Source organism: Microcaecilia unicolor, chromosome 4, assembly GCF_901765095.1.
Source record: "Microcaecilia unicolor chromosome 4, aMicUni1.1, whole genome shotgun sequence".
Taxonomy (NCBI): domain Eukaryota; kingdom Metazoa; phylum Chordata; class Amphibia; order Gymnophiona; family Siphonopidae; genus Microcaecilia; species Microcaecilia unicolor.
Window position 1 is genome coordinate 140,478,114 of NC_044034.1, and position 27,261 is coordinate 140,505,374.

The following is a 27,261-nucleotide window of genomic DNA, read 5'->3' on the forward strand; positions in this document are numbered from 1 at the left end:
GGACGTGCTTGGGCATCCTTTGGTAAGTGGCAAATCTGCATGAGCTAAACATTTTTAAACATTTTTTGAGGGGGCATATCTGGGAGTAGTAGAGAGAGTGTTCCTGCACTAATCGGTAAGCGCAGCTACATGACTGCATGCTAACCAATTAGCACAGGATAGTGCATGAACCCTCACTGCCTACACAACGGGTGGCAGATGTGCTAAGTTTTTAATGACCATGTGCTAATGACAACTTTAGCACATAGCTATTAATACAAGAAATAGAAACAGGCCATTTTTACCATCGCTTAGTAAAAGAACCCCTAAGTTTTATATCTGGGAGTTACCTAGAGTGAGCATTGAAACCAATTCCTCAAGTCCTCAGCCCTCTGTGCTAACTCATCCACTCCCATTACTGAGACTTGAGCAAGATAACTAGCTGTCTTAGGAGATAGAGGATTCAAACTCTGGCATCCTGATGACGATTTAAACCACTAAACCAACCCCCCCCCCTGCAAAGGAAGAGAGCTGGGATCCCAGCTATATCCATAAATTTGAACAACTATTTCATTTCATTAATTTTGATATTTAATTTGTCCTCCCAAAATGCTTTCAAAGCTTCTAATGCATGCTGGTTCAGATGAGAGGATTGGTGGTCAGGCAGGGTCAGCCTAAGGTCAAAAACTAGAGGGCCACAAAAAAAGCCACCTTAACTAACAAGTCAGACTCACATCTGCCTTAGCTTCTGAGGTATCTACACTGGTGATACATTGAATTGATGGGCAGTAAAAGACAAGGATGTGGAAAGTTGGGGGACGGGCGAAATTATTCTTCCCTTCTGTGAACTACATTAGTAGAACTGGCTCAATTCTCAGCTCAGGTCTTCACCTCAAACAGGACTGGGAAACTTCCACAGGACAGTCAGAAATGCTCGTATCAGTATATAAATAAATCCTAATAAATAAATCTGTAGAGAAATCTGAGAAGATTCATTCTACGTGACTTCAAGAAGAGGTGAGCCCGGTGACTAGAATCAGTACAGGAAGCTGTTGTCATGGTCATTGGTGTTACAAGTTTCCATTAACTACAGACAGATCACTGCTCTTTGTCTTCATGATGCATGAAACAACAAAATTTGGAGAGAAATATATTCCCTCCGATATTCAAGACTATTTAACTAGCCTGGAATGGCTCCTGGTTTGTTAAATAGTGTTCAAGTGCATAACCATGGATATTCAGCGAGAGAAACTGGTTATCTCCCGCTGAATATCCCAGTTAGCCGGTTAGGAGTGAATATTTAATGCCAAACCGGCTATGATGAGCGGTGAAAATAGACGCTTAAATAGTAGGCCTGCTAAGAATCTGCTAAAAGATCTGCCCGCACATTTCTTAATCTACACTTCCCAAGCTGTAAAGGATTAAAATACAGACTAACACATGCGACCAGATTTTCCTACATGAGCACGCAGCTGTGGAATGCACTACCAACGAACTTGAAAACAATAAACGAAATAACTAACTTTCGCACGCCGCTACCTTCTCTTACAAGAGCACGCAGATATGGAATGCACTACCTACAGACCTGAAAGCAATCAAAGAAACATCTATCTTTCGAATATCTCTGAAAACATTCTTCTTCAACAAGGCTTACAATGAGAACCTATAACCTCACTAAGTCCACTCAATTATGAACGCAAACCTTCTATAACTACCCTAACAACTCTCTTCCTTCTTCCCTCTCCCTTCCTTAATCACTACACATTACTAACTGTATCCGATATCCTGTCATGAAAATGTTACCAAATCTATGTAAGCCACATTGAGCCTGCAAATAGGTGGGGGAATGTGGGATACAAATGCAATAAATAATAATAATAATAATAATAATAAATCTCTGAAAACCTATCTCTTCAACAAGGCCTACCACGAGAATCCATAGCTTAACTATAATACATCACCACTCCACCCTTATTCTGAATATCCTCTTTCTATAACTGTCTGCTTAGTTCTTTTTTGTCATCCTTGATTACTTTGTAACACCAATTGTATCATCTACCCTGGAATGGCGATACCATAACAGGTCTCTGTAAGCCACACTGAGCCTGCAAATAGGTGGGAAAATGTGGGATACAAGTGCAATAAATAAATAAATACTATCTTTGACCGCTAAAAAGTTAACTGGTTAGCAATGAATGTCAGCATAGCCGGTTAAATTTATAGCAGCCAAAATAAACCTGGATAGTCAATGGCGGGCCGTATCCAGCCTGGCATTGAATATCCAGGTTTAATGCCAGCAGCAGACAGCAAACGCGCTGCCTACCACCGACTGATATCAGGCCATTGTGCTTACATTGTGGAGCAATATTTTGACTCTTATAATGCATGCAGCAGTAGCATCTTTACAATCTTAGCAGTTTTCACATCAATTTTTTTTTTTTGCGATTAGAATATTCTCAGATTTGGTCACATTGCTGACAACCCACTGCAGCTCAGAAGCAGGGGTAAAACGACAACCACACCGGGGCCATTAGAAAGGGAGATATGAACTGCTCATGGATCTGTAATAAGCACATTTACTATGACTCACACTTAGAGTGAGTTTAGAAGAGGGGGAGTTCGAAGAGAGATTACAGCTCAGTCTGTGCAGAGGTCAGGAACTCAGCAGCGCTAGACTCCAAGCCAAAACAAACGGCCCTGATCTACTACTTCATTCCTTTTCAGTTCCTTTCGCTCAGCGTTGATTTCCTTTCATTTTCATCCAATTTGCTTTAATCCTTTTTGGACAGAGCCTTTCGTCTTTACTTCCTGCTAAGGATCTTGGGACCTTAAGGTAGCAGTGCCTTACAAAAGCCGAAGTTGGTCTTCTCTCTCAGGTTGTTGTCATGAGGTAATATCCAGGCAGATAAATATTAACAATTACACATACAGAAAGATTCCACATCAGAACTGAGATGTCCAGGTCGGGAATGCCAATATCTGCTAGTATTACAGAGAAGGATCTGTCGCTGTGTAGCCTTTTCTAAACACCTGCAGGAACAGACACAAATGTGCCACTACTTGTGACAGCACCCAGTCTGCAATTATCAGTGTGCATGCTGGTATTTCAGAATCTTCTTCTTATTATTATTTTAGATTTTGCTCACACCTTTTTCAGTAGTAGCTCAAGGTGAGTTACATTCAGGCACACTGGATATTTTTCTGTCCCAGGAGGGCTCACAATCTAAGTTTGTACCTGAGGCAATGGAGGGTTAAGTGACTTGCCCAAGATCACAAGGAGCAGCAGCGGGATTTGAGCCAGCCACCTCTGGATTGCAAGACTGGTGCTCTAACCACTAGGCCACTCCTCCACTCATGTATCCGTTACGCGCGCAGGAAAATATTTTTATTTTCTGGTGCGTGAGCTGTAATCGGGCAGTAATCGGCATTTTATGCGTGTAGAACCATTACCGCCAAGTTACCATGTGAGACCTTACTGCTAGGTCAATGGCTGGCGGTAAGGTCTCAGACCCAAAATGGACGCGTGGCAATTTTCATTTTGCCGCATATCTATTTTCCGCAAAAATTTTAAAAAGGCATTTTTTTTACAGGTGCTCTGGAAAATGATTCTGCACGCGCCCAAAACACGCACCTGCACTACCGCAGGCCATTTTTCAGCGCGCCTTTGTAAAAGGGCCCCTTAATTTGAAACAATGGTGGGTGCTTAGAAAGGAGAAGCCTTATTCCAAGCTGAGTGAAATAGTGATCTGAATAGTAAGAGTCGAAGAACTATCACTGAGAAAATACTGTTTAATATTTATTTTCTGTATCTACCCTGTGTTCAATTAACATCCCACAAGAGACTACACTCCAATTCAAAGCAAACATCACAAAGCAAGCACATAGGCAACCATTACAACTCAATAATATTTTATTCAATTGTGCATTAGTTACCCTGCAAAATGTACCATGGAGCTGATTTTTATTGTTAGTTCATTTGTTTTGTGCCTTTTTCCAAACGTAAAGTCCCAAATCATTAGTAGTGATGTCACTGTGAGAGGAGACATGCAGCAGAGAAGTTATTGACAGCGGTACCTTTAGGAAGATTGTGGCTGTTAGTAACCGGGGGGGGGGGGGGGGGGGGGGGCAGTAGGGGCTCCTGCAGGCTCTTTACAGCATGTTCATTACTCCTTGTTTTCATGAGATAATTTATCTCACTTCTTGGAGCAGAACTGGTGGTGGCACATTGCTGGACAGTGCAATGAGCAGATGAGTTTGGACAGTTAAGCATGAGGAGGGAGAGAGTTCACTGAGATTTGAGAGCTGTGATAAGGCAGAGTTAGCTCATCTGTTCAGACACATATTAGACCCATTGTTTTCAGTTTGTTAAAGAATGAACCCCGGTGCAACTGTTGAAAGAAAGATATAATATCAGGAAACCAGTGAGACTGAAAGTCAAGTTTTCCTGCAGCGTTCTGTATAAACTGAAGGCACAGACAGCAGATGAAGGGAAAATTGGCTAATATTTCAGGATATATTGCACGTGCAAATAGGTTTGTGACAGTAATTGAAAAATGGAGTCAAATGCATGTTACATTAAATTGGGGCTTCCCATACCTGTTCTGTTGACACACCTTGCTAACTGGATTTTCAGCATCTCCAAGATAAATATAAATAAGATAAATTTGTATATATTAGAGACTCAGTAAGTGTAAACTTATTTTATGTATATTCATTGTGGGTATCCTGGAAACCCTATGGCTGTGGGTCTGAAGATAAGGTTCAAGGTTAGGTTTATTTGATATCCCGCTTAGGGTCAGTCCAACAAAGCGGTGTACAATAATCAAAAGGAGCATATTAGTAAAATAAAGCAAAAAAAACAACACAAACCAAGAATTTATGAGCAACACAAAACAGAAAATTCTGCTGTAGTTTAACAGGCTCCGACTAGATTAGCTGATTGCACTCGAGTGAGCCAAAATCAGCAATTGAAGGCTGCACGGAACAGGTGGACCCTGCGTTTGCTGCTTAGAAGGAGACTGAGAGGAGCTCAAAAATGAGAAAAGCAGAAATAAGGTTCAGAGGATCTCCATTACTCCTGATGGGTGGGGAGGCTCATGAAGTTATGTCCATCTTCGGGGAACCAACAAGTCAAGCGGAAGATATCCAGAAGGACCAGACTGAAGTCACAGATGTTAAAAGCCAAAATAATTTATTGGGACCCTTTTTTTTTTACACGGTCCGTGTTTTAGCCAAAAAGGTCCTCAGGGGTCTTCAAATTGGCAGACTTGGAAGCCTATGTTGTATTCGGACAGTCTTAGCGTTCTCTATCCTGAGTTTTGTCCAGATCGTTTTATTCCATAAGTACTTTTGGAAGGATCATCTGTATGTGCCAATTTGAAGACCCCTGAGGAAGGCCTTTTTGGCCGAAACATGGACCGTGTAAAAAAAAAGGGTCCCAATAAATTATTTTGGCTTTTAACATCTGTGACTTCAGTCTGGTCCTTCTGGATATCTTCCACTTGACTTGTTGGTTCCCTGTGTGTTTTTGCGGGAGATTTGGACTCTCTTTGTTGTTTTTCATTATGTCCATCTTCTCCACAACATACTGTCCAGCTAAGTGACAATCTAATTAATCAGAATCATCTGTGAAAAGGAAGTGGACAAGAATGATGGTCCACTTAGCAGGAAGCCTTGAACAAGCACAGAGGCTGTTTGAGGGAGAAGAAGGGTTTTAGTCCTCACAGTGTCTGGATAGGCAGTATGGTCTTCAGCTGCCATCATTTCTCTTCCTCTTCTTCCTTAAGAATATTAGAACTTAAGAGTTCTAATATTCTTAAGGAAGAAGAGGAAGAGAAATGATGGCAGCTGAAGACCATACTGCCTATCCAGACACTGTGAGGACTAAAACCCTTCTTCTCCCTCAAACAGCCTCTGTGCTTGTTCAAGGCAACTTAAGAGTTGCCCTACTGGGTCAGACCAAAGGCCATCTAGGCCAGTATCCTGTTTCCAACAGTAGCCAATCTAGGTCACAAGTACCTGGTAGCGTCTAAAAAGTAGTAAGATTCCAAGTTACTTGACCTCAGGGATAAGCCCGGGCTTTCCCCAGGTCTACCAAGTCTTTCTCCTGTTTGTTTTAAATGTGCTTACTACGTAACTTCATACAGTATCTCCTAGTCTTGCTGAAACTGGTGCTAGCTGAAAGCTTGCCTGTGGTGGCAAAGAATTGGTGATCATAACTATGGTACAGTAACTGGAGGTTGCTGGAAGGTTACATACTTTAAGTACATAAGCATTGCCTTACTAGGTGAAACCAAAGGTCCATCAAGCCCAACAGTGGCCAATCCAGGCCACAAGTACATGACAGGATCCCAAAAGATAGATAGATTCCATGCTACCTACCTCCGTGACTTTCCCCCAGTTCTATCTCAATAGCAGTTTATGGACTTTTCCTCCAGGAACTTGTCCAAACCTTTTTTTTTTAAAACACAGCTATGTTAACTGCTCTTACCACATCCTCAAGCAATGAATTCCAGAGTTTAACTATGCACTGAGTGAAAAAATATTTTCTCCAATTCATTTTAAATGTAGTACTCTGTAATTTCATTGTGTGTCCCCTAGTTTTACCCATTTCCCTCCACTTAGGATTTTGAAACTTCTGTCATATCTCCTCTGAGTTATCTGTTCTTCAAGCTGAAGACCCTTAACCTCTTCAGCCTTCCTCATCTGAGTCATTGCATCCCCTTAATCATGTTGGTCCCCCCCCCCCCCCCCAGCATACCTTGCACTCATCTCGCAGCCCCTTGCATGCACACCCCTCTTCACGTCCCCTACACTCATATGTCTCACATTCTCCCTTCTATACTTATCTCCTACACCCTCCCTAGCACTCACTCTCCACCCCCCAGCCCCACATTTGCATCCACTCAGCAGCATCCTAACAGATCAGCTCACCCACTCATTCAGTGAATGCACCTTTATGCATTTCTTGTTGTTTTGTGCTGTGTTCACACGTTAGACATCTGGGAGAAATATCCAGTGGTGATTGATAGATATTCACTCTTACTATTTCTAGAGTACTGGGAAATGAGGAAAGAAGAATTTTCAGAAACTTCCCTGGAATTAAATAAAATTAGAAAGAAGAAACATCTCTTAATGAAACTGTTCTGTCTTCAATTGAATTGTTTTTTCACAAAGGTGCTGAAAGATTCATTTATAGAGCTGTCTAGATTTAGGTGTATTTATTTGTTTTATTGATTTAAATAATCCATCCTTACCACCCTTGTCCCATCAATTTGACATCCTTCCCCCTAAGCAGGCAAACTGCACCTATGGTGGTTGCAGACTGCAAGTCTAGAAAAAGTACTGAGAGATTGAAAATCGCTTGAATGGCAAAGTTTTACCACCCCCAAGAAAATGAAATCTCGTTTATACTACAGGAACTCCCAGTCCCTACTTTTCAAAGGAACTTCCTGCCATTCTCTACCTATGGCAAAGCTACAAGGTTGAGTCTGAAGAAGCTGGTGATCGTGAACTTTAGCAAGCCACAAACCATCTGAAATTCCCAGGGAACCTTTGAAACAAAATCGTAGAATTCATGTTTCAGTTCCTCTTAATGTAGTGTGCTGTAAATCTGTCCACAAGTTCATTGCATGTGGTCATCTTCCTATATCTGGAATTTTTCATGTTGCATTGTGGGTACATTCCACCTCATGACTTTTCAGCATGAAAACAGCAGAAACAGTGCAGCTCAGCAAAATGTGCTGTTTCATTGCACAAACTCCCAGGGCTCGAAAAGATGTTATATCTATGTTACTTTGTATATTGTCTTCCTTTAACAAAGTTCAGTGCAAAGTGGTTTACACCAAATGTAATGCAGTAAATAAAACTATTATAATGAAATGGAAGAAGAAGTGGTGCCTTATAGACTCTGGTCCTTGAATGCTCAGACCTCATTAGACCGAGTCGTCTGTAAGGTGACACCTTTAATTCTTGTTACAACAGACTTAGATGACTACCCCTGTGAAAAATTGTACCATACTACATCAATTGTACCATACTACCCCATCAATGGGTAAACGTGAATCGCTTGTTTACTCTTTCCAAAAATACTAGGACTAGGGGGCATGCGATGAAGCTACAAAGTAGTAAATTTAAAATGAATTGGAGAAAATGTTTCTTCACTCAACATGTAATTAAACTCTGGAATTTGTTGCCAGAGAGTGCGGTAAAGGCGGTTAACTTAGCGGGGTTTAAAAAAGGTCTGGACGGCTTCCTAAAGGAAAAGTCCATAGACCATTGTTAAAATGACTTGGGGAAAATCCACAGCTTATTTCTGGGATAAGCAGCATCAAATGTATTGAAATGTTTTTGGATCTTGCCAGGTATTTGTGACCTGGATTGGCCACTGTTGGAAACAGGATGCTGGGCTTGATGGGCCTTTGGTCTGTCCCAGTGTGGCACTACTTCTGTACTTATCATAAAAATACAAACTGCATAAATAACCTAGAAGTATAACTGTCCCTAATACTAGAATACTTTACAGTATCTTTGTGACACCAGCGAGCAGGACTGTGTGTTAATGTACATAAATGATCAAAATAAATGAAGGAAACAGTTGATGAAAAGGCGAAAGGGAGCACAAAGTGTGAGTGTGGAGGAGGCTCTGAGAAATGAACCACTCAAGGAACTCTCCTGCTGTAAATGCAAATACAATCCAGGTCCTGCAGGAATTCATTATACAGCACTACGGGAAGAATTTCTGGAATTGCACTACTCGGTGGCACAGACCAGCACAAGCTGCTCCGCAGGACAGTCTCCTGCTCTCTGAGCGCAGATGCCACATAATAGCAGATTAGAAACCATAATGAGGAAAACTGTCCCACAATACTGACAAATGAGAAGATGCACATTTTAAGCTAGAAGGCATTTAGCTTCTAGTATGCAAAACGTCTCAGTGGAATTTTTGATTTCTGCATATCCCTACCAGTCACTCTGATTGATTTATTTTGCACTGCTGAAGAACTTTGGATTCCTGATTAACTTTTACACCGAGCTGTAGCTGTCTCAGCAAGTGATGACAGGATTAAATATGATTTTCTATTATTGCTGTCCTCAATCATGTCACAGCTAATATTGAAGTCTTGCTTACTCAAAAGGTTTTGAAATAGGTCCAAGTTATGCTCTGTCTCGCTGCTTTTCATAGTTGTTTTTGATGTGGCAGTTTATTCCAGCTCGGTTGCAGCTGGACTGAGATTGTGACATCGTGCAACCTGCATCCACAACTGCCCAAGCTTGTTTCTTCTACTTTAGTAATGCCATTTTAGCAACAGCGTTCAGTCAGGGTCCATGCACCGTTGCATCTTGTGACCAAACTGATAAAGGGGAAGGATATGATTGAGGTCTATAAAAACCTGACTGATGTAGAGCGAGTAGAAGTGAATCAATCTTTTACTCTTTCAAAAAGTACAAAGACCAGGGTACACTCAATGAAGTTACATGGAAATACTTGTAAAAGAAATAGGAGGAAATGTTTTTCACTCAACGAATAGTTAAGTTCTGGAACTCTTTGCTGGCGGATGTAGTAACAGTGATTAGTGTATCTGAATTTAAAAAAAAAGGTTTGGACAAGTTCCTGGAGGAAAAGTCCATAGTTTGTTATAGAGATGGACATGGGGGAAGAGCCACTGCTTGCCCTGGGATTGGTAGCATAGAATATTGATATTAATTGGGGTTTTGCGAGGTACTTGTGACCTGGATTGGCCACTGTTGGAAACAGGATACTGGGCAAGATGGACCATTGGTCTGACTCACTATGAGGCATATTTTCAAAGCACTTTGGGAGGCTAAGTTCCATAGGTTTCTATGGAACTTTGGGAGGCTAAGTGCTTTGAAAATGAGCTTGATACTATGGCTATTCTTATGTTCTTATGAGTCCTGCATTCATGGGTCCAGTAGGTGACACCCCTACCCCTCAAAAGCCTCCACAGAATCCCCAGCCCTGGCTGACCCTGAACCAGGAATCAGATTTGGGTCCTTCTGCATGGCAGTATTTGGCCAGTTCTGCTTTTCGTATTCTTCTATGCGCTTTTGAATTGTCTCTAATGGTAAAAGCTGGACAGTGGTTGCTAGCAGTAGGTTATGCCTTCATAATCAATCACAGTTGTGCATAACAATTGAAGAGCATTGAGGCGCAAGTTTATAAAACATTTTCCATGTGGAAAGCCTACTTTATGAAATGGTGTGGTAGAAGCTGTGTATATTTGTAATTCTAGCACAACACTCAATGTTCGGCAAAAATTCTTAAATTTAGACTGGTCCAATATCAAATATTTCAAAAGAATTTATGAACCTAGTCAATATCTTCCCATATTTTTTTCAATGAATTTATATATTGTCTCGGACAGTCCTTCAACAAATTCATAAAGATAAATATAAAGCATTCATACGTTCTTTTATCAAAGTGACCTCAGTGATGTTCACCGCCCACCACCCTTACAGGCTTTACGTGGCGATATATATCAACATCAGCCTCTTCATCGGTACACTATTGCTTTCTTATAAATTTTAAAAGATTTTAAACAAATCACTTATCTTGCTTAGGTCTGTCGGACTCGGGGGTATTAATGTCCGACATGCATGTTTCGCTCGCACAGGCGAGCTGTCTCAAGGACCTACACCCCCTGTAGTCTTATTAGCGCCAGTTCTACCAAACATTTGGTAGAGATGGCGCTAATAAGACTATGGGGGGGGGGGGGGGTAGGTCCTTGAGACAGCTCGCCTGGGCGAGCGAAACATGCATGTCAGACATTAATACCCCCGAGTCCGACAGACCTAAGCAAGATAAGTGATTTGTTTAAAATCTTTTAAAATTTATAAGAAAGCAATAGTGTACCGATGAAGAGGCTGATGTTGATATATATCGCCACGTAAAGCCTGTAAGGGTGGTGGGCGGTGAACATCACTGAGGTCACTTTGATAAAAGAACGTATGAATGCTTTATATTTATCTTTATGAATTTGTTGAAGGACTGTCCGAGACAATATATAAATTCATTGAAAAAAATATGGGAAGATATTGACTAGGTTCATAAATTCTTTTGAAATATTTGTAATTCTATACATGCCATGTTGCCATGTGTAGGTGTTACCCAGGAAGGGATGGATGTGCAATGTATTCATATAATTTATATACATATAAAGGCACAGTTCACATAGGTGAGAAGGGGATTCATAGGTCCAGGTCAAGACATGAAGCCTCTTGCTGAATACATGAAGGGCCGCAGTGTAAGTTTATCCATGTATAGAGAGAACAGCGATTTTACGAAGCACACGTGGAGAACAAATATAGAAATCGCCCCCTCCCACACACATATGTATGAGAGCAGCTTTTTAAAATTGCTGCTCCCATTGTACAGGGCCCCAATCCCAGCACAAATCATGCAATCCTTAGCCATGGCCAGACAAACCCCATGTAGCATCACAACCCCTAACATCCCTGAGGGCATCCCAGCCCTTAGCAGACACCCCCTCCAGCTAGCAGTAACAAACAGGCTTTGCACATGTTAATTCATTCTCTTCTTGTTTCTCAAATCAATTATTGTAGCGTTGTTTATGCTGGTCTCCCACAGTCTCTTGAAAACACTGCTCTATGTTTGCAATTCCTGTTCTCATAAATTCTTTATCTGTTATCACTGGCTCCCAGTTTATAGTCATATCATCTACAAACTGCACTATGGGTTGGTCAGCCCCCCATAGGCGTAGACTGGGGGGGGCGAGGGGGGGCAATGCCCCTCCAAACGACGCGAGGCGCCGCCGCGCCATTACTTAAAAAAAAAACAACACACATGCAGGCACGCGCTCCTCTCCATCCGCTTGGCTTCCCTGACCTCTCTATCTGCATCCCGCCTTCCTCTGACGTCATTTCCTTTCGGGCGGGACGCAGACAGAGAGGGCAGGGAAGCCAAGCGGACGGAGAGGAGCGTGTCCGTCTACCCCTCTCTCTTCCTCCCTCCGGCGCAGGCAGCAGTCTTTTCCAGCGTTCCTGGCAGCGGTAGCGTTGTACACGCTGCCTTTGGCTCTGCCCCGAAGCCTTCTCTTCAAGTTCCTGTTCCCGCATAGGTGGGAACAAGAACTTGAAGAGAAGGCTTCCGGGGCAGACCGAAGGCAGCGTGTATATCGCTACCGCTGCCAGGAATGCTGGAAAAGACTGCTGCCTGCGCCGGAGGGAGGGAGGAAGAGAGGGGGTAAACGGAGTCACCATCTTGGACCTCGCGGGGGGGGGGAGCAGAGGAAAGATGGATGGGACGGAGGGATGGTGAGCAGAGGAAAGGAACAGAAGATGGATGGGACTGGGAGGGGTGGGGAGCAGAGGGAAGGAGCAAGAGATGGATGGGACTGCGAGAGGTGGGGAGCAGAGGGATGGACCAGGAGATGGATGGGATTGGGAGAGGTCAGGCACAGCAGAGGGAAGGAGCAGAAGATGGATGGGACGGAGGGATGGTGAGCAGAGGGAAGGAACAGAAGATGGATGGGACTGGGAGGGGTGGGGAGCAGAGGGAAGGAGCAAGAGATGGATGGGACTGGGAGGGTGGGGAGCAGAGGGAAGCCTACTGGAAAGAAGACACTGCATAAAACAGAAGACACTGGGATCAAAGCGAATAGAAAAACTAAATGATCAGACAACAAAGGTAAATAAAAGTATTTTATTCATAATTTATTAATTGAAATGTGTCAGCTTTTTGAAATGTGCATCTGTGATATTTTGCCTGTAAATTTCATTTCCTTCCTCCATATTAGCATATTCATTTGCATATGTATATATGCAAATGATATGCTAAAATGCCCCACCCATTCTTTGCCCCCCCAAATGAAACAGTCAAACTACGCCTATGCAGCCCCCCTATCTTGCTTATGAAGTTGGAAGACTGGGCATCCAAATGACAGATGAAATTTAATGTGGACAAATGTAAGGTGATGCACATTGGGAAGAATAATCCGAAGCATGGTACCTTATGCTGGGGTCCACCTTAGGAGTCAGCACCCAAGAAAAATATCTAGATGCCATCATAGACAATACGCTGAAATCTTCTGGCCAGTGTGCGAGGGTGGCCAAGAAAGCAATCAGGATGCTAGGAATTATTAGGAGAGGGAAAATGAATAAGACCAAAATTTCTATAATGCCTCTGTATCGCTCCATGGTGTGACCTCACCTTGAGTATTGCATTCAGTTCTGGTCGCCATATGTTAAAAAAGATATAGCAGAATTAGAAAAGGTTCAATGAAGAGCAATCAAAATGATAAAGGGGATGGAACTCCTCTCATGTGAGGAAAGGTTAAAGAGGGTAGGGCGCTTCAGCTTGGAAAAGAGATGGCTGAAGGGAGATATGATAGAGGTCTACAAAATCCTGAGTGGTGGGAATCTATATGTCTGTATTGTTGGCCCGCCCAGGAAAGTTCCCGTCCTGCTCTACCTACACCCCATTGACATTCGAATATAATTAGCTTCCCCATGTGTAAATGGCACCTATTGTGAAAAGCTATTTACACATGGAGATGCCTTTGAAATAAGGGCCATAGAGTACATGCACCCATTTATACCAGATTCAGGTGTTAGCTGGTTCTGGGGGCTGGTAGGTGCCTTTCTTTCCTTTATAAAATAGATTTAAACTGAATGTATTTTTACATTTCCACCCTAGACTTTTCTGTATTAAAAACAAGCCCTAAATGCAGAGTTAGACTGTTTATATGTACTGGTAAAAATACCAATCAGAAAGTAAATCTTAATACACTACAGCATAGTTTTCTGTACGTATTTGAAATTTTACACTGCCTTACCGTAAATGTCAAAAGATGGTTAATCGAATTAATTAAACATTTGAGATCTGTCTCACATTGGGCTCAGTGTTAAATGACTGGAATGAGAAGATTATTTTTCTTTCTAAGGTCTGGCCCTGTAGAGGAGGTTGCATGGGGTCAATTGGGTCTCATACCTGGCTCAGGGTTGGAAGTGCTTTGGAAGGATCTCTTATTGGGGCTACACCTTGTTCTTCAGGCAAGGAGGATGCTACGCCATTTGCTTTATCTCAGGAGGGGATGTGGGAGGGTGATAGGAAAAACTGCGGAGGATGTGGATAATGGCTCCAGATGGGAAGGAGGAAGGGGAAAGGCCTTGAAGGGCAGGAAGAAGAGAAAAAAGTGACCTCTTCCTCCAGGAAGATCAGAATGATAATTTCCAGGAAACTGCCATCATAAAGACAAAGCTGATAGACTTTCCCTGAAGAAATGTAGTGGCTTTCTATGTTGGGAAACAATATAATTCCATATCTAACCTTTCACTTAAGCCCAGAAAAATTGGCAACCTCTAGTGTCTTGTCAATGAACTAACGCCTGCTTGAAACTGTCCCCATTCATCTCCTGATTTACCATCAAATTACACACACAGCTCCTGGAACAGAATTCAGATTGGAGAGACGATTAGGAAGAAGGCTTCGAGACTAACGTGTTACTATCCTGATATTAAATCCTCAGTGCTTTTATTGTTCTCATTTGGCAGCCACAGATTTGGTACATCATAAAGGATAGGTTGCATATATCGGTAATTAATAAATGTTCTTAGGTTCTACCACTCTGCTGATTTATAAAATGTTCCTCCGATGGGAATTCATTTCTGAACTTGAGAAAAAGTGCAACTTGGGCAGCAATGAAAGCTGTTTGGTCTTCGTTTTTTGCTCTTTTGGAATCAAATGTCTTTCTTATTGTATTTAGTCCTGAACTGAACATACTCAATAGATCATCACAAAACTGGTCCAATATAACCTGGATTAGTGTCAGCCTGGATCATTGCTTCTTGTGCCATGTGTAGTCTTATGGCTGGTACTACAGCACAGGAGACACAGGTCCAGTGGGGCTTCAGGGTGGAATCATGGAGCTGGTGCTGTGTAATCATGGCACAGGGACACCTGTTGACCCTGAATGTTGAAAATCAGGCTCCAACAAGCCCCCAGGCCAAATGGAAGAACTGGGTGATCCAGAAGGACTCAAGTTGGGGGAGAAAAATGAAGAAAGAAAGAGAAATAAAACAAGACCAATTCTTGTAAACCCAATCTAATCAGTGTTTCTCAGATAAGTATTCAGCACAATGTAATTATCTGTTGATGGATAGAAGCACATCTGTAAACTGTCTCACTTTTAACACACTGCCTATTATACCTGTCTGTAATCTGTAGTAAAAAATCTTTAATTAAGCATATTAATTTCATACAGTTGTTTATTTATAAATAAATAAATAAATAAATAAATACATAGCCTACATTCTCTAAACAAATCTAAGGGGTCCTTTTACTAAGCTGTGCTAAACAGTGACCAGTGCTATCACTAGTGAGGGACTTTCCTGCGTATTGAGGCCACATTTAGCGCAGCTGTAAAATGGACACATTTCCTCAATTACGGGTCACGTGCTAATTTCCCCATTAGTGTATGGCCATTAGCTCTTATGACACCTACTTTCTAGGCGGTAAAGGCTCCCGTGCTAATCATGTGCTTATCAGTTGGCATGCGGCAATGTAGCTGTGATAACCGATTAGCGTAGAACATGCCTACTCTCAGGGCTGCCAAGAGACTGAGCCGGCCCCGGAGGTGAGGCACTGCTGATTTGAATGCAGGGGGGCCCAGTCATGGTGGCGGATGGAGGGGGCTATCGACGGAGCCTAGGGCGGACAGGTGAGACCGGGGACTGCAGCGCCGGTGGCCTGGGAGCAGGAGAAGGAGAGAGACTACGGCGCCGGGCTCCCCTTGGAGGTCCGGGCCCAGGGAATTTTGTCTCCCCTGCCCCCCTTCTTGGCGGCCCTGCCTACTCTACTACTATTTATCATTTCTATAGTGCTACAAGGCATACGCAGCGCTGTACTGTACACCATACTCTTCACCCTCAAACACACCCGAGGGCTAAAAAATAAATAGTATTTTATAGCGCATGGGAAGCGCACGCAGATGCCAAAACTACCGCAAGATGCCAAAGTGCACCCTGTAGTAGTGGGTTTTTAAAAAGAGGTAAGCAAGCGTTAGTGCTTACCGTATCTTAATAAAAGGCCCCTATGTGGGTTTCAACATACTTATATAATCAATTAAAATCAAGTGATGATCAGCTAAAATATACAAGGTAACATAAAACAGCATAACATAAAACATCCCTTAAAGTTAACATCAAATCCAGTCATTTCTGTTGGCTGCTGTACAACACAACGTTGCCAATTAATGACAATCATATATTACAACTAATGGCTACTTTTCAAATACCAACCCATCAATCTTGCTTCAGTCAGAATGCTGGAGTTGTCGCAATGCATATAAATAAACTCAAAAGATTTCTCCAACACTAGAGAATGACACGGGGATGGGGACCCGCAGTAACTGCGGGGATGGGGACAGGGACAGAGCTTGTGGGGACGGGGCGGGGATGGGGACAGAGCCTACAGGGTCGGGGTCAAACTTTGTCCCCGTCTCGTTTTCTACTTTGAAGCCTGTTAATGAACTGGACTGTTATTTATGTTTAAGTGATGCAGACAATGATATTTTGATTTCTTGGAAAAACAAGCAAACATGCTGGCCACAACTAGCAAAATTTGCATGGGGGATCCTGTACATCCTGCTACCAGCACATCTTCTAAGAAGACATCTTCTGTTGCAGGAAGGACTGTGGAAGACAGGAGAGCTAGACTGAATCCTGAGGTTGTTGATGACTTCTTATTCATCCACAAATTAAAAAACTATAACAGTGCTTCACAGGACATATTTCTCCTCTCTAGGGCATACAGAACGGGTTGTATTTTGTACCCCTGGACATTTTAACAGGGTGGATTAGGATTCCTGGGGGTAATAGAAATCAGCTATTGTTGGGGTTGGAAGGGTAGAAGGTGGCGGCGAGGAGGGTTATTATAGCAGCTCACTGTTATTATTGTTTTCTATTTGTAATTTATACACAATAGTTGCACAGCATATTGTTCCTTTTTATACTTTAATAAAAAGATATAAATATAAAATCATAATTGTTTGAGGCTTCTGCAGATGAGGACAGAGCCCATGGGGACGGGGACAGAACCTGTGGGAATGGGGTGGGGACAGAGACAGGGCCTGAGGGGATGGGGTGGGGACGGAGACAGAACCCACGGGGATGGGGTGGGGATGGGGACAAACTTTGTCCCCGTGTCATTCTCTATCCAACACCTCAGCAGTGCAACTCACTGGATACAGGTGAGCAGTAGAGATTCAAGCACCATCGTCATTATCGGTCTTTTTGAGATATTTCTTTTTGTCTACACGTTTTTTTTTTTCAAAACTCCTTTTTTATATATAAACTTTTACCAATTTTACATCTACATAAATGCACTTTTCTTATGTCAGCTCAGAGGCAATTGTCAGGATGGCTAACAGCAATGTATCCAACACATGACTCATGTTGGATACATTGCCACTGAGCTGGCATAAGATAATGTAAGATATGGTAATTGAGATATGCATAGGCATGTTTTGGGGTTGGCATGGTGGGGGGGGGGAGCAACTCCACCCCTCCCCATGCTGTGTATGCTGATGCTGAATTACCACGTCCTTAATCTTCTCTTTTCCCCAAGATATGTAGACAAAGCGCTCAAGGGATGATGTAGTATTTCACAAAGGCTTTGTCTTTTTTTTTTTTTTAAAAGTGAGTTTATTGCTTCTTGAGAGATGACGGTTGGATTGGGTCAATCATAGTTCTAATTTTAAATATTTTTGTAACAGTGACAATGTTTATCAAATGACCTCACAGCTTGAGTGCATGACATGGAATCAAATGAACTTGGGATCACCACTTAAGGGGTAAGGTTGGTTATTATGATTTTGTAATTGTATCTAATGTGGTTCTGGAGGATAAACTGGACATTATCCATCTCATTCTTTCAGATATGCCATCTGAATATCTTCTTTTTCTCTAATCTTTTTCTACTACTAACTTTCTTCACTCTACCTGTCCTATAAATTGTCTCTGCCTTTCAGGTTTTTCAGTTTAGTTCACTATATCTATGAAGAAAATGCCTGTCAAAGAATATTCCAGCTGATATTAAAAGCGATTTAAGCAGGCAGGGACCTCTCTTGCCCGCTTAAATTGCTTCCTGCCACCTAAGTGGGTATATTAAGCAGCACTTAACCTGACCAAAAAGTGGGCAGGTCAGAGATGGCACTGGGGAGAAGCTTGGGGTTATGCAGGTGGCGGCAACCTGCAATATTTTTAGTTTTTAAAATCCTCCCGATTTCCCTCCCTGCCTCTCAAATAGATCCCCCTCTCTTCTCTCCCCTACCCTCCAGGCTGCAATGCTCCAAGCCCCTCTCATTCCCCCCCCCCCCAGAATGAGCCCTTTCCGACCCTCCCGATGTCTAGGTAGGCCCCCCCTGTCTCTTTGGTGGTTCATTGGGGAGTTATTGGGACAGAAGCACAGCCCCCTCACTCCTGTCTCTTGCGGCTCCACTTTAAAATGGCTGCCACAACCTCTTGTGGCAGCTAAAGGTACTATAAGTGGAGCAACAAGGGGAAAATGTGGAGCCAGAAGGAACAGGCGCGAGGGAGCTACACTCCTGCCCCTAGTGACCCCCCACTGGACCACCAGGGAGACAAGTAGGCCCTGGGGGACCTACCTAGACACAAGGGGGGAACATTTGGGGGAGGGAGTGGCTTGGAGCATTGCAGCTTGTGGGGGGGGGGTAGGAGGGAGAGGGATGTGTTTAAGCAGCTGCAAGGGGGATCGGGAGGGTTTTAAAAACTAAAAATAGTTATGTGGTTGCCAGGCCTATATTCAGTTGGGACCCACATAAGCTCCGGTGGCCAGGGCTGCACATGGCTTCTCACTGAATATCCAGCACTAATCTATCTGCGGATAGGATGAGTTATTAATCTATAACAATACGTTATTATAAAAAAGAAAGTTACGCTGGAAGCTGCTGGTTCTGTTTCATGGAAGATGTTTGCGTAGACACAGATGAGGAGAAAGCGTCTGACAGATCTGACTCAGTGTCTCTTATTTTCAAACCTGTAACTACAATGCAAATCCCCCGCACCACCAACACAAGCCGACCTCTGAGCAGCTGCATGCTGCACACGCCGTTTCAAGACAACACTGAAGCGACAATGAAGGCAGGTTAGAACAAACGCTCTGAATCATTCCCGTTGCTATTATTGGAGAGATCACAGATGTTGGCCAATTGACGCTATTCAAAATTTTGACATACTTCGTTGCATGAGTGTTTGCTTGGTTTCCTCTCCACACGTGTGTTTCTCCGAACCCTGCTTTGCACTGTTACACTCTGTTTTTTCTTGTTGGCAGAAGAATCTCTGCAACTGCATCAACCTTGACCGAGGTTCCAAATATTAAAGCAAAGAATAGGCTGTCTTTCAGGGCAGGAGGAAGAAATTGGAGACGAAAGAAAACATGAAAGGAGAAGAAAATAAATGTATTTATACAAGTGCAACAGTTCACAGACTGTAAGCTTAAAAAGAGAGAGGAAAGACATCAAAATGAATGATCTATGGTGGTTTTTTTTTTCAATAAGAGAAAAAGTTGGAAGTTTTGGTAGGCCAAGACTGTAAAATCTGTGGAAAATCAGTCCTAGACATCTCCTCATCACTAGGAGCCAGAGCCAAAAATATGGATCTGTCTTTTCCAGCCGACTTATATTGTGCAGAACTGAACCTCTCAGAGAACTTGCCATGACATAAACTACTTAGCCAAAAGATTTACGTCTTTAAAACATATGTAACTCTGAATAAGGGATACCTGAGTGCTTTCCCTTTCAGATTCTTTCTTGAAATGTTATTTTGTGAATATTAGCATTTTTTAAAATTCTGTAGAGAGGGTTTTCTTCCAAAGACCTAATCTGATCTAATCTAATGCGGAACTTGTTCACCACAGAAATCCAAACTAGTGGTTCTAGGCGGCTTACAACATAAGAGACCCAGAAAACAGCGTATGGGAATTACATCATTCACAATATAGGCTTCCTGTTTCTCTGGTTTCTCTTCCAATCCAGTTTCAAACACAGTTGAAGATCCTCATTTTGACCTACAAAATTCTCTTTGGCACTACCCCTTCTTATCTGTCCTCTAACGACTTGTACAGGGGCATCAACACCTCCTTTCTTCTGCGGGTTATACCTCTCTCTATGCAACCTTGTATGCTTCTGGCCATGGCCACCACCTTGTACAATAAACAACAATACATAAGCTAAAGAATAAAAACGAATAGAATTGCTTCAAATTAACAACATAAAACTCTCAGGCCTTATCAATAAAAAAAAGTTTTCAATTTCCTTCGAAACTGAAGATAATTAGATTCAGTTCTGATACACTGTAGTAAATCATTCCATATAGAGATAGCATGGAAAGAAAACATTAGATTGAATTGACATTTATATTGTAAGCCTTTAACAATAGGATACCTTAGTAAAAATGTATTAAACACCCAAGATGAAGAAAAAAATGAATGAGACAAAAGTTATAATATATGAAAAACAGTACATGCAATTTTGAAAATAATTTGAGATTTTAAGGGAAGCCTGCGAAGAGGCCCAGAAATGCTATCATATTTCTTGATCTGGAAAATCAATCGAACTGCTGTATTTTGTATCAGCTGGAGTTTTCTTAAACGCATAGAATTTAATCCCATATACAATGAGTTGCAGTAATCCAAATGGGACAAAACCAACAGGTGGACCAATAGGGGGAAATGATGCTCATTGAAGTACGATCTTATTATATGTAATTGTCTTAACCGAAAAATAGTTTTCTTTCATAAGTTAACAACTTGTAGTTCCAAAGTGAGAAAAGAATTCAAGACAACACCAAGAACTTTTGAGCAGTCATCAACATGTAATATTTTACCCTGGGATAGTGTAATTTCAGAATGGATCGGAATGGAAGGATTCCTAAACCAGAGAACTTTGGAGGAGTGGCCTAGTGGTTAGGGTGGTGGACTTTGGTCCTGAGGAACTGAGTTTGATTCCCTGCACAGGCAGCTCCTTGTGACTCTGGGCAAGTCACTTAACCCTGCATTGAGCCTGCCATGAGTGGGAAAGTGCGGGGTACAAATGTAATAATAAAATTTAATTTGAGTAAATTAGTATTTGCCCAACTCTGATTTTTAGCCATACAACAAGAAATTTTTATCAAAAGTATTCTCTAAAGTAGCACATACTACAAATTCTGTTTGCTGAGCTGTTTGTTTCTAAGGGAAAAGTTTAGTTTCACAGTGCAAGTGGTTCCAAACTGAATCTGCCAATCAGTGTGTATGTTTTCTTTTTTGTAAGCTGACCTAACACCACATAAGAGCAGGGAGCTCTGGCAGACGCTTGACGTTGGGGGAAGGAAGAACATCTGGAGACAGATAGTGAGAGAGAAATTTTTCTTTTGAAAACCAGAGCTTGACAAACATAGACGCAAGAGGAAGGCAGATTACTCTCGGTGGGACTTGCCTATTTCTAGTTCTGCTCCAGGCAGTGCCGGTGCTCTGCCCAGTGGTTTATGCCATCCCAGACAGAGCCAGATATAAAAGGCAACAGGCATAGTACACGTAGTACACTCAGAGGAGATGGAAGAGGAAAGGGAGAGATCTGCTGAGGAATACACAAAGAGCAGCAGCCAAAGCAAATGCAACAATCTCTTAGATACCCAGCCTGTGTTAGAGAAAATTTTTGGTATGGAAGAATTAGAAATAGAAAGTTCTGGTGACATATCATTTATTTTAGCTGAGGAAATTCTGAGCAGCCCAGTGTCTGATGAGGAGGAGACTCCTACTGCAGATAAATGGTAGCCATAGACTTGTTCGTGTTACTACCAGTGCATCAGTATCTTTTGCCACACTAACCACCAGTACCTCAGTGACATCAAAGGATTTCATACAAGTGGCCAGGTATCCAGGGATTAGGGATTCAAGATCAAATCAGATGTTTGGAGGCACTTTCATGCCTTTGAAGATAACACTTTGCAGAATTTTTGCACTGTAAAAAGCAGGTGAGCCAGGGAAAAATAACTGGCCATCTTTCCAACATGTCTATGAAGTACCACTTCGAAATACAACATAAGGCTGTGCTGCTTTTAGGGGAGGCTGAAAGTCCTTCAAGTCAGAGGAATAAAGAGGTAGTAGCGGGAAAGGAACAGGAGAAAATGGGAGGGTCTAGTAGCAGTGACTCCGTTCTTATCCCACTTCCCCATACTCCTGCCAAATGCAGACCCTACCTCAGAGGCAAGCTACAATGGAGAACATGGGATGGTGTCCTAATGCCATGTCCCATGCCAAGAGGCAGGCTGCATCCAAAGAGGTTACATGGTACGTAGGTGACATGATTGCTTTAGATGACCAGCCCCATTAGGTTGTGGAGAAATTTTGTGGTTTAAGTAGCTGCTCCCTTGGCTAGCCCCAAATTACAACTCCCCCCCTCCCACACACACATATGCAGTCAATGGCAGGCAGCATTTTTTTTTAAATGCTAATCGTCATCGGCTAAATTAGTCCCCAATATTCATAGCTAGGCCATGTCCGGGCACTGGCACTGAATATTGGGAGCTAATTTTGGGCAGACTGGCCACCTGGAGCTTATGCGAACCTGGTAAATATTTAGCTGGGGCCCACTTAAGACAGTTATGCAGGCTCTGGCTGAATATCAAGCCAGCACTCACATAACTTTAAAAAAAATATGTGGTCCCCCCCGAGCCTCCTTCCGCCCTCAACAAAGCCCATTCCTTCCCTGACCCAGCTTGTGTAAAGAAACTAGTCCCCCAGAACTCCCCCTGCCCCCAGCCATCCAGGTAGGCCCCCAAGACCTACATGTATCCTTGGTAGTCCAGTGGTGGTCATTGAGGACAGAAGCACAGCCCCCTCACTCCTGCCCCCTGTGCTGCCCTTCCAAAATGGCTGCCGTGATCTGTCGTGGCAGTTTGCAGTACTACATGAAGTTATGCATTTGCTGGCCTGGTATTCAGTGCCAGCACCCACATCGATCAACTGCTTAATTTAGGACAGCTTTAGTAGCAGCATAAAGGGCACTGGGCACCAGCAACAGCTTGCAGGCAACAGGCAGGGCATTGTGGTATCTGCAGACACAAATTTCCACAAACCTCAGGCATAAAAGCACTTATAATTGGAAGAGTGTGCCGCACTCTACTGGAAATGCACCCCAGCAACAAATCCACCGAGTCAAACAATATTTCCTTGATTTGTTTTAAATATACTATTGAGTAACTTCATGCATGTCCCCTAGTCTTTGTGCTTTTTGAAAGAGTAACAGTTCCTCTCCACTCATGTTTTTATAGACCCCCTATCGGATCTCCCTTCTGTTGTCTCTTTTCCATCCTCACAGAGGACTTGTTCTATCTCCTGAATCCTTTTCCTCACCCCTCTCTAAACCTTTTCTAATTCCACTATGTCCTTTTTGAGATACAGTGACTAGAACGGCACCCAGTGCTCAAGGTACAGTCACACTACGGAGCAATATAGAGGAAAAATGAGTCTTCTTGTTTTGCTCTCCATCTCTTTTCTAATCATTTCTAACACTCTGCTTGCTTTTTTGGCTGCTGCCACACCCTGAGCAGAGGATTTCAATGTGTTGGCTGCGACGACTTCTAGCTCTTTTCCCAAGGTAGTGATCTCTAATGTGGAACCCAGTGTCATGTAACTACAGTGTGGGTTATGTTTCCCATGTGCATTTCTTCGCACTGGTCTACATTAAGGGGGAGGGAAGATAGTTATTAAGGTGCATTACAGAATAACATTCGTTAAATTGCAACAACATTTATTAATTACCATAATATAAGCTAGTTTAAGTTATGCAGGATACATAATAATGAGATGTAAAGCACGCAAATACATGGAAAACATCTCATTTTTATATAAATCAAATTGTGCAGCTTGTAGTGAACACCGCAAGCTATGTTACTGTTGGAAAAATGATGCCATCTCAAAAACTGGCATTATATTTCCTGCTTAGGAGCACTGAACCAATAATCGACACCCGGTGCTCCTGGGTGTCATCTTAAAGAAGCCAGCGTATAAAGAAAGAATTTGCTCCCCCTTCCTGAAGACACCTCCAAACACAACCCACTATGAAGGAAACAGTCTGACATCCCCCTCCCCAGAAGAGATCCCTGCCCTCAAACACCCACACTCTCCCATAGCCCCTCCCCTTCGGGCCTATGTCTCCAAACCCTGGCGTCTACAGGGTTTCAGGGACAGGCGTGATCCCTAGTTTCTCTTGCCCTTGGTGGCGCAGGTTCAAAATGGTGCTGGTGACCCCTAGCAGTTGACTCGTGGTATTACCTTACTTGAATCCTAGCGGTAGTACTGCAAGACAAGCATTAGTGGTTTCTGGGATCATTTTGAACCTTGCGTTGGCAGAGACAATAGCAGCTAGGGATTATTTCTGCCCCTGAAAGCCCTAGACATCAGGGATTAGGAAAGGTAGTCCTGGAGAGAGAACTATGGGAGAGTGAGGGCTTTTGGGAGAAGGGTGGGCACTTTGAGGAGGAGTTATGTTCTGGGCTATGCCTTCAGGACATTAGGGGAGTGTTGGGGAGTAGGGTGTCTTTGGGGGGAAGGGGGAGAAGATTTTATTTTCATATACTGGCCCATTTTAGATGCTAGCTGAGAGCATTAGACCATGTATTAGAGGCTCAATGCTTCCAGGCAGTAGAAATAATGGAGCTTGAAATTTAGGGTGTTGTTACTAATCTGCAGTAAAAGGCCAACCTAAATTTTATCTGTCATCTGGACATTTGCTCTCCCAGTTTCCTCCTGCAATTTCTCACATTCTGCATGTGATTTAACAAATTTGAATAATTTTTTTGTCATCTGCAAATTGGATGATCTCACTTCCCATTTCTAGATCATTTAAAATTTGTTAAAAAGCACTGGTCCCAGTACAGAGTTTGGGGCACTCCATTGTTCCCCTTCCTCCATTGATTTGTGAGTCAGGAGAAGTTCTGCCACAGAAGTTGTAGAATCCCCTCTGTCCTCTCTCTCTGTAATCTCCAAGACTCTCACTTGCATCTGGTTTTCCCCACCCAACAACAGCAAATCTGAAAACACTGTTGCAAGTTTTCTAACACTTTGTTGATACAAACATATGAGGATTGGGAAAGATAATGCCCGTTTAGGTTCAATGATACCTGAAGACCATGTTATTCTCTCCCATAGATAAAAGCTAAGCTTCACTCCTACTTAATTTACATTATGAACCTGTCTTTTTTGTTTGCAGTCACGGGACAACGTATGAGAATGACAACCACAGCACTCCGATGCTATACAGCTGTGGCGCACAGTATAGAATACACACCCATGGGGTTTTTCGAGGAATACAAGTGAGTAACTCAAAGTGCAGAGAAGGTTGAGTGTGCCTTGGGGATTATGCATTGAAACTGGTGGTGGGGGCAGGATGGAAGATGATTGAAGTTACAGTGTCTGCTGGCTGAATAGGACTGGAGATGTGCCTCAAGAGAGGATGCTTCTCCAGTTCTTAGGCCAATAGGTGTTCACTGGGTGGTCTGGGCATGCTGTCTGGAGAGGTGATTGGATTGAAGGGGAGAAAAGCATCAGCCAGTGGTCACTCCTAGTGCCATCTAGTGGAAGGACCTAGATCTCATCTCCTCAAAATCTGGGTTTAGAGCTGGAAATGAAGAAGCCATGAGGAGGTAGGTGTGACATGTCAAACTGAAGGGTCAGCTGCTGTTTTTTTGTTCTCTGTTGAAGGAGCTAATGTTGTACTAACACAGTACTTATACTATTATCATAGAACGATATGTGTGAGGTGCTGAAATACCTATCGTAAAAGCAGATTCTTAAATTGTAAGGGGCCCTATGAAGTCAGTGTTTCAGGGCACCTTGGCTGGAATTTCCTCTTGCAGGAGCTGACACCACTCACTTGATTTCCCACCAGACAAAAGATTTCCGGTGAACTTCTTATTGACAGTCCTGGATTTAGAAATTTGTTCTGAAAATTTTCAGAACCAGGAAGGAATTTGGGATCATCACAAACAGAGCATCTCAAATGAGGGCCCAATGGAGAAGATTAATTCTGAGGGGTTGAATTATTTATGTATTATGCTTGGTGCTGTAACAGTGATCACAGGAATGGTGTAACTAACTAAACAGTTTATGTCAGCCTGCAATTTTCAGTCAGGAGGAGCAGCAGACTGAGAAGCAGAGAAGCCAGGGCTCAATTCCTGCTTCTCCCAGAGATGCTCCTTGTGACCTTGGGTAAGTCACCTTTACCCAGTGCATTTTTTCTAGCGAAAAAGGTGCCGGTACTCAAATGCAGGACACCCTTCAGGGTTGGGGTGATCACTGAGGGACCCATCCCACAATAGCTAGACCCCCTGCAACCAGTCACAGAATCTATGACAAGGCAGAATTGGTATGTAGAGCCTGAGCTCTCATTAAAACTTGGGATCCATGGGTCAATTTTAGCAGGCAATGGAAAAGGTGCTGGTACTCAGTACCCCCAAGTACCCCCTCAAAAAAGCCCTGCCTTTACCCTTAGATTGTAAGCCCTTTGGGGCAGGAGAACTAACCCCACAGCAAATGACCTGTATCATACCTTGTCCTTAGACTTGAATCCAAACTTGCTTCTTAGAATATAGTGCAGAGATGAAGCTCTATTTTAAGAATACTAAAGGAATCACTAGATGGAATTAAACACTAAGGGGTCAATATTCAAAAGGTTTAATTGGGCAGGAGAGGCTTCTGCCCAATCAGACCTCGCTGAGTGAGCTGTCACCCAATATTCAGCTGTCCTAACTTCACTAGTCTGAATATTGGCCAGTGCCTGGTTAACTTCTAGGTCGGCGGTCATACCTGGATATTCAATGCCTGGAGCCAGGCATGCCCCGGCAGTGAATATCTGGGGATGCGGATGGAAGCAGCTTGCCAGTCACTTACTGCTGCGGATTGAATTTCGACTCCTAAATATTGCGAGGCTATATTATTGTAAAGTGTGTAATTGTTGTTTACATCTTAATAAAGCATCACATTTATTGGCAGAGTAGCCTAATAGTTAAAGAAGTAGGTTGTGATTATGGGTTCAAATGCTGTGTTTCTCATTGATACTCCTTGTGATCTTGGATAAGCCATTTCACCATCTATTACCTCAGGTACAACCCAAATTATTTGGTTGTAATTTACCTTGAACTCAGTTTTGGAAAAAGTTAGTAATCAAATCCAAATTATAGTTCAATGATTTTCAGAAAGTCTATCATATTAGAGGTGTAGTTATCAATGTGGTTTACCATTAA

At 42.7% G+C, this 27,261-nt stretch overlaps 1 protein-coding gene across 3 annotated transcripts in view; it reads left to right on the plus strand.

The window, feature by feature from the left end:
* Positions 1-27,261, plus strand: part of WT1 (WT1 transcription factor) — a 91,765-nt gene that overhangs the window by 47,133 nt on the left and 17,371 nt on the right. For 2 of the 3 annotated variants that reach the window (XM_030200660.1, XM_030200661.1), the window contains exons 4-5: positions 17,733-17,810; positions 25,230-25,332. In XM_030200660.1, the coding sequence (XP_030056520.1) occupies positions 17,733-17,810; positions 25,230-25,332 (181 nt within the window). The remainder of the gene's footprint in view (positions 1-17,732; positions 17,811-25,229; positions 25,333-27,261) is intronic. The other variant, XM_030200662.1, reaches the window with a different exon arrangement.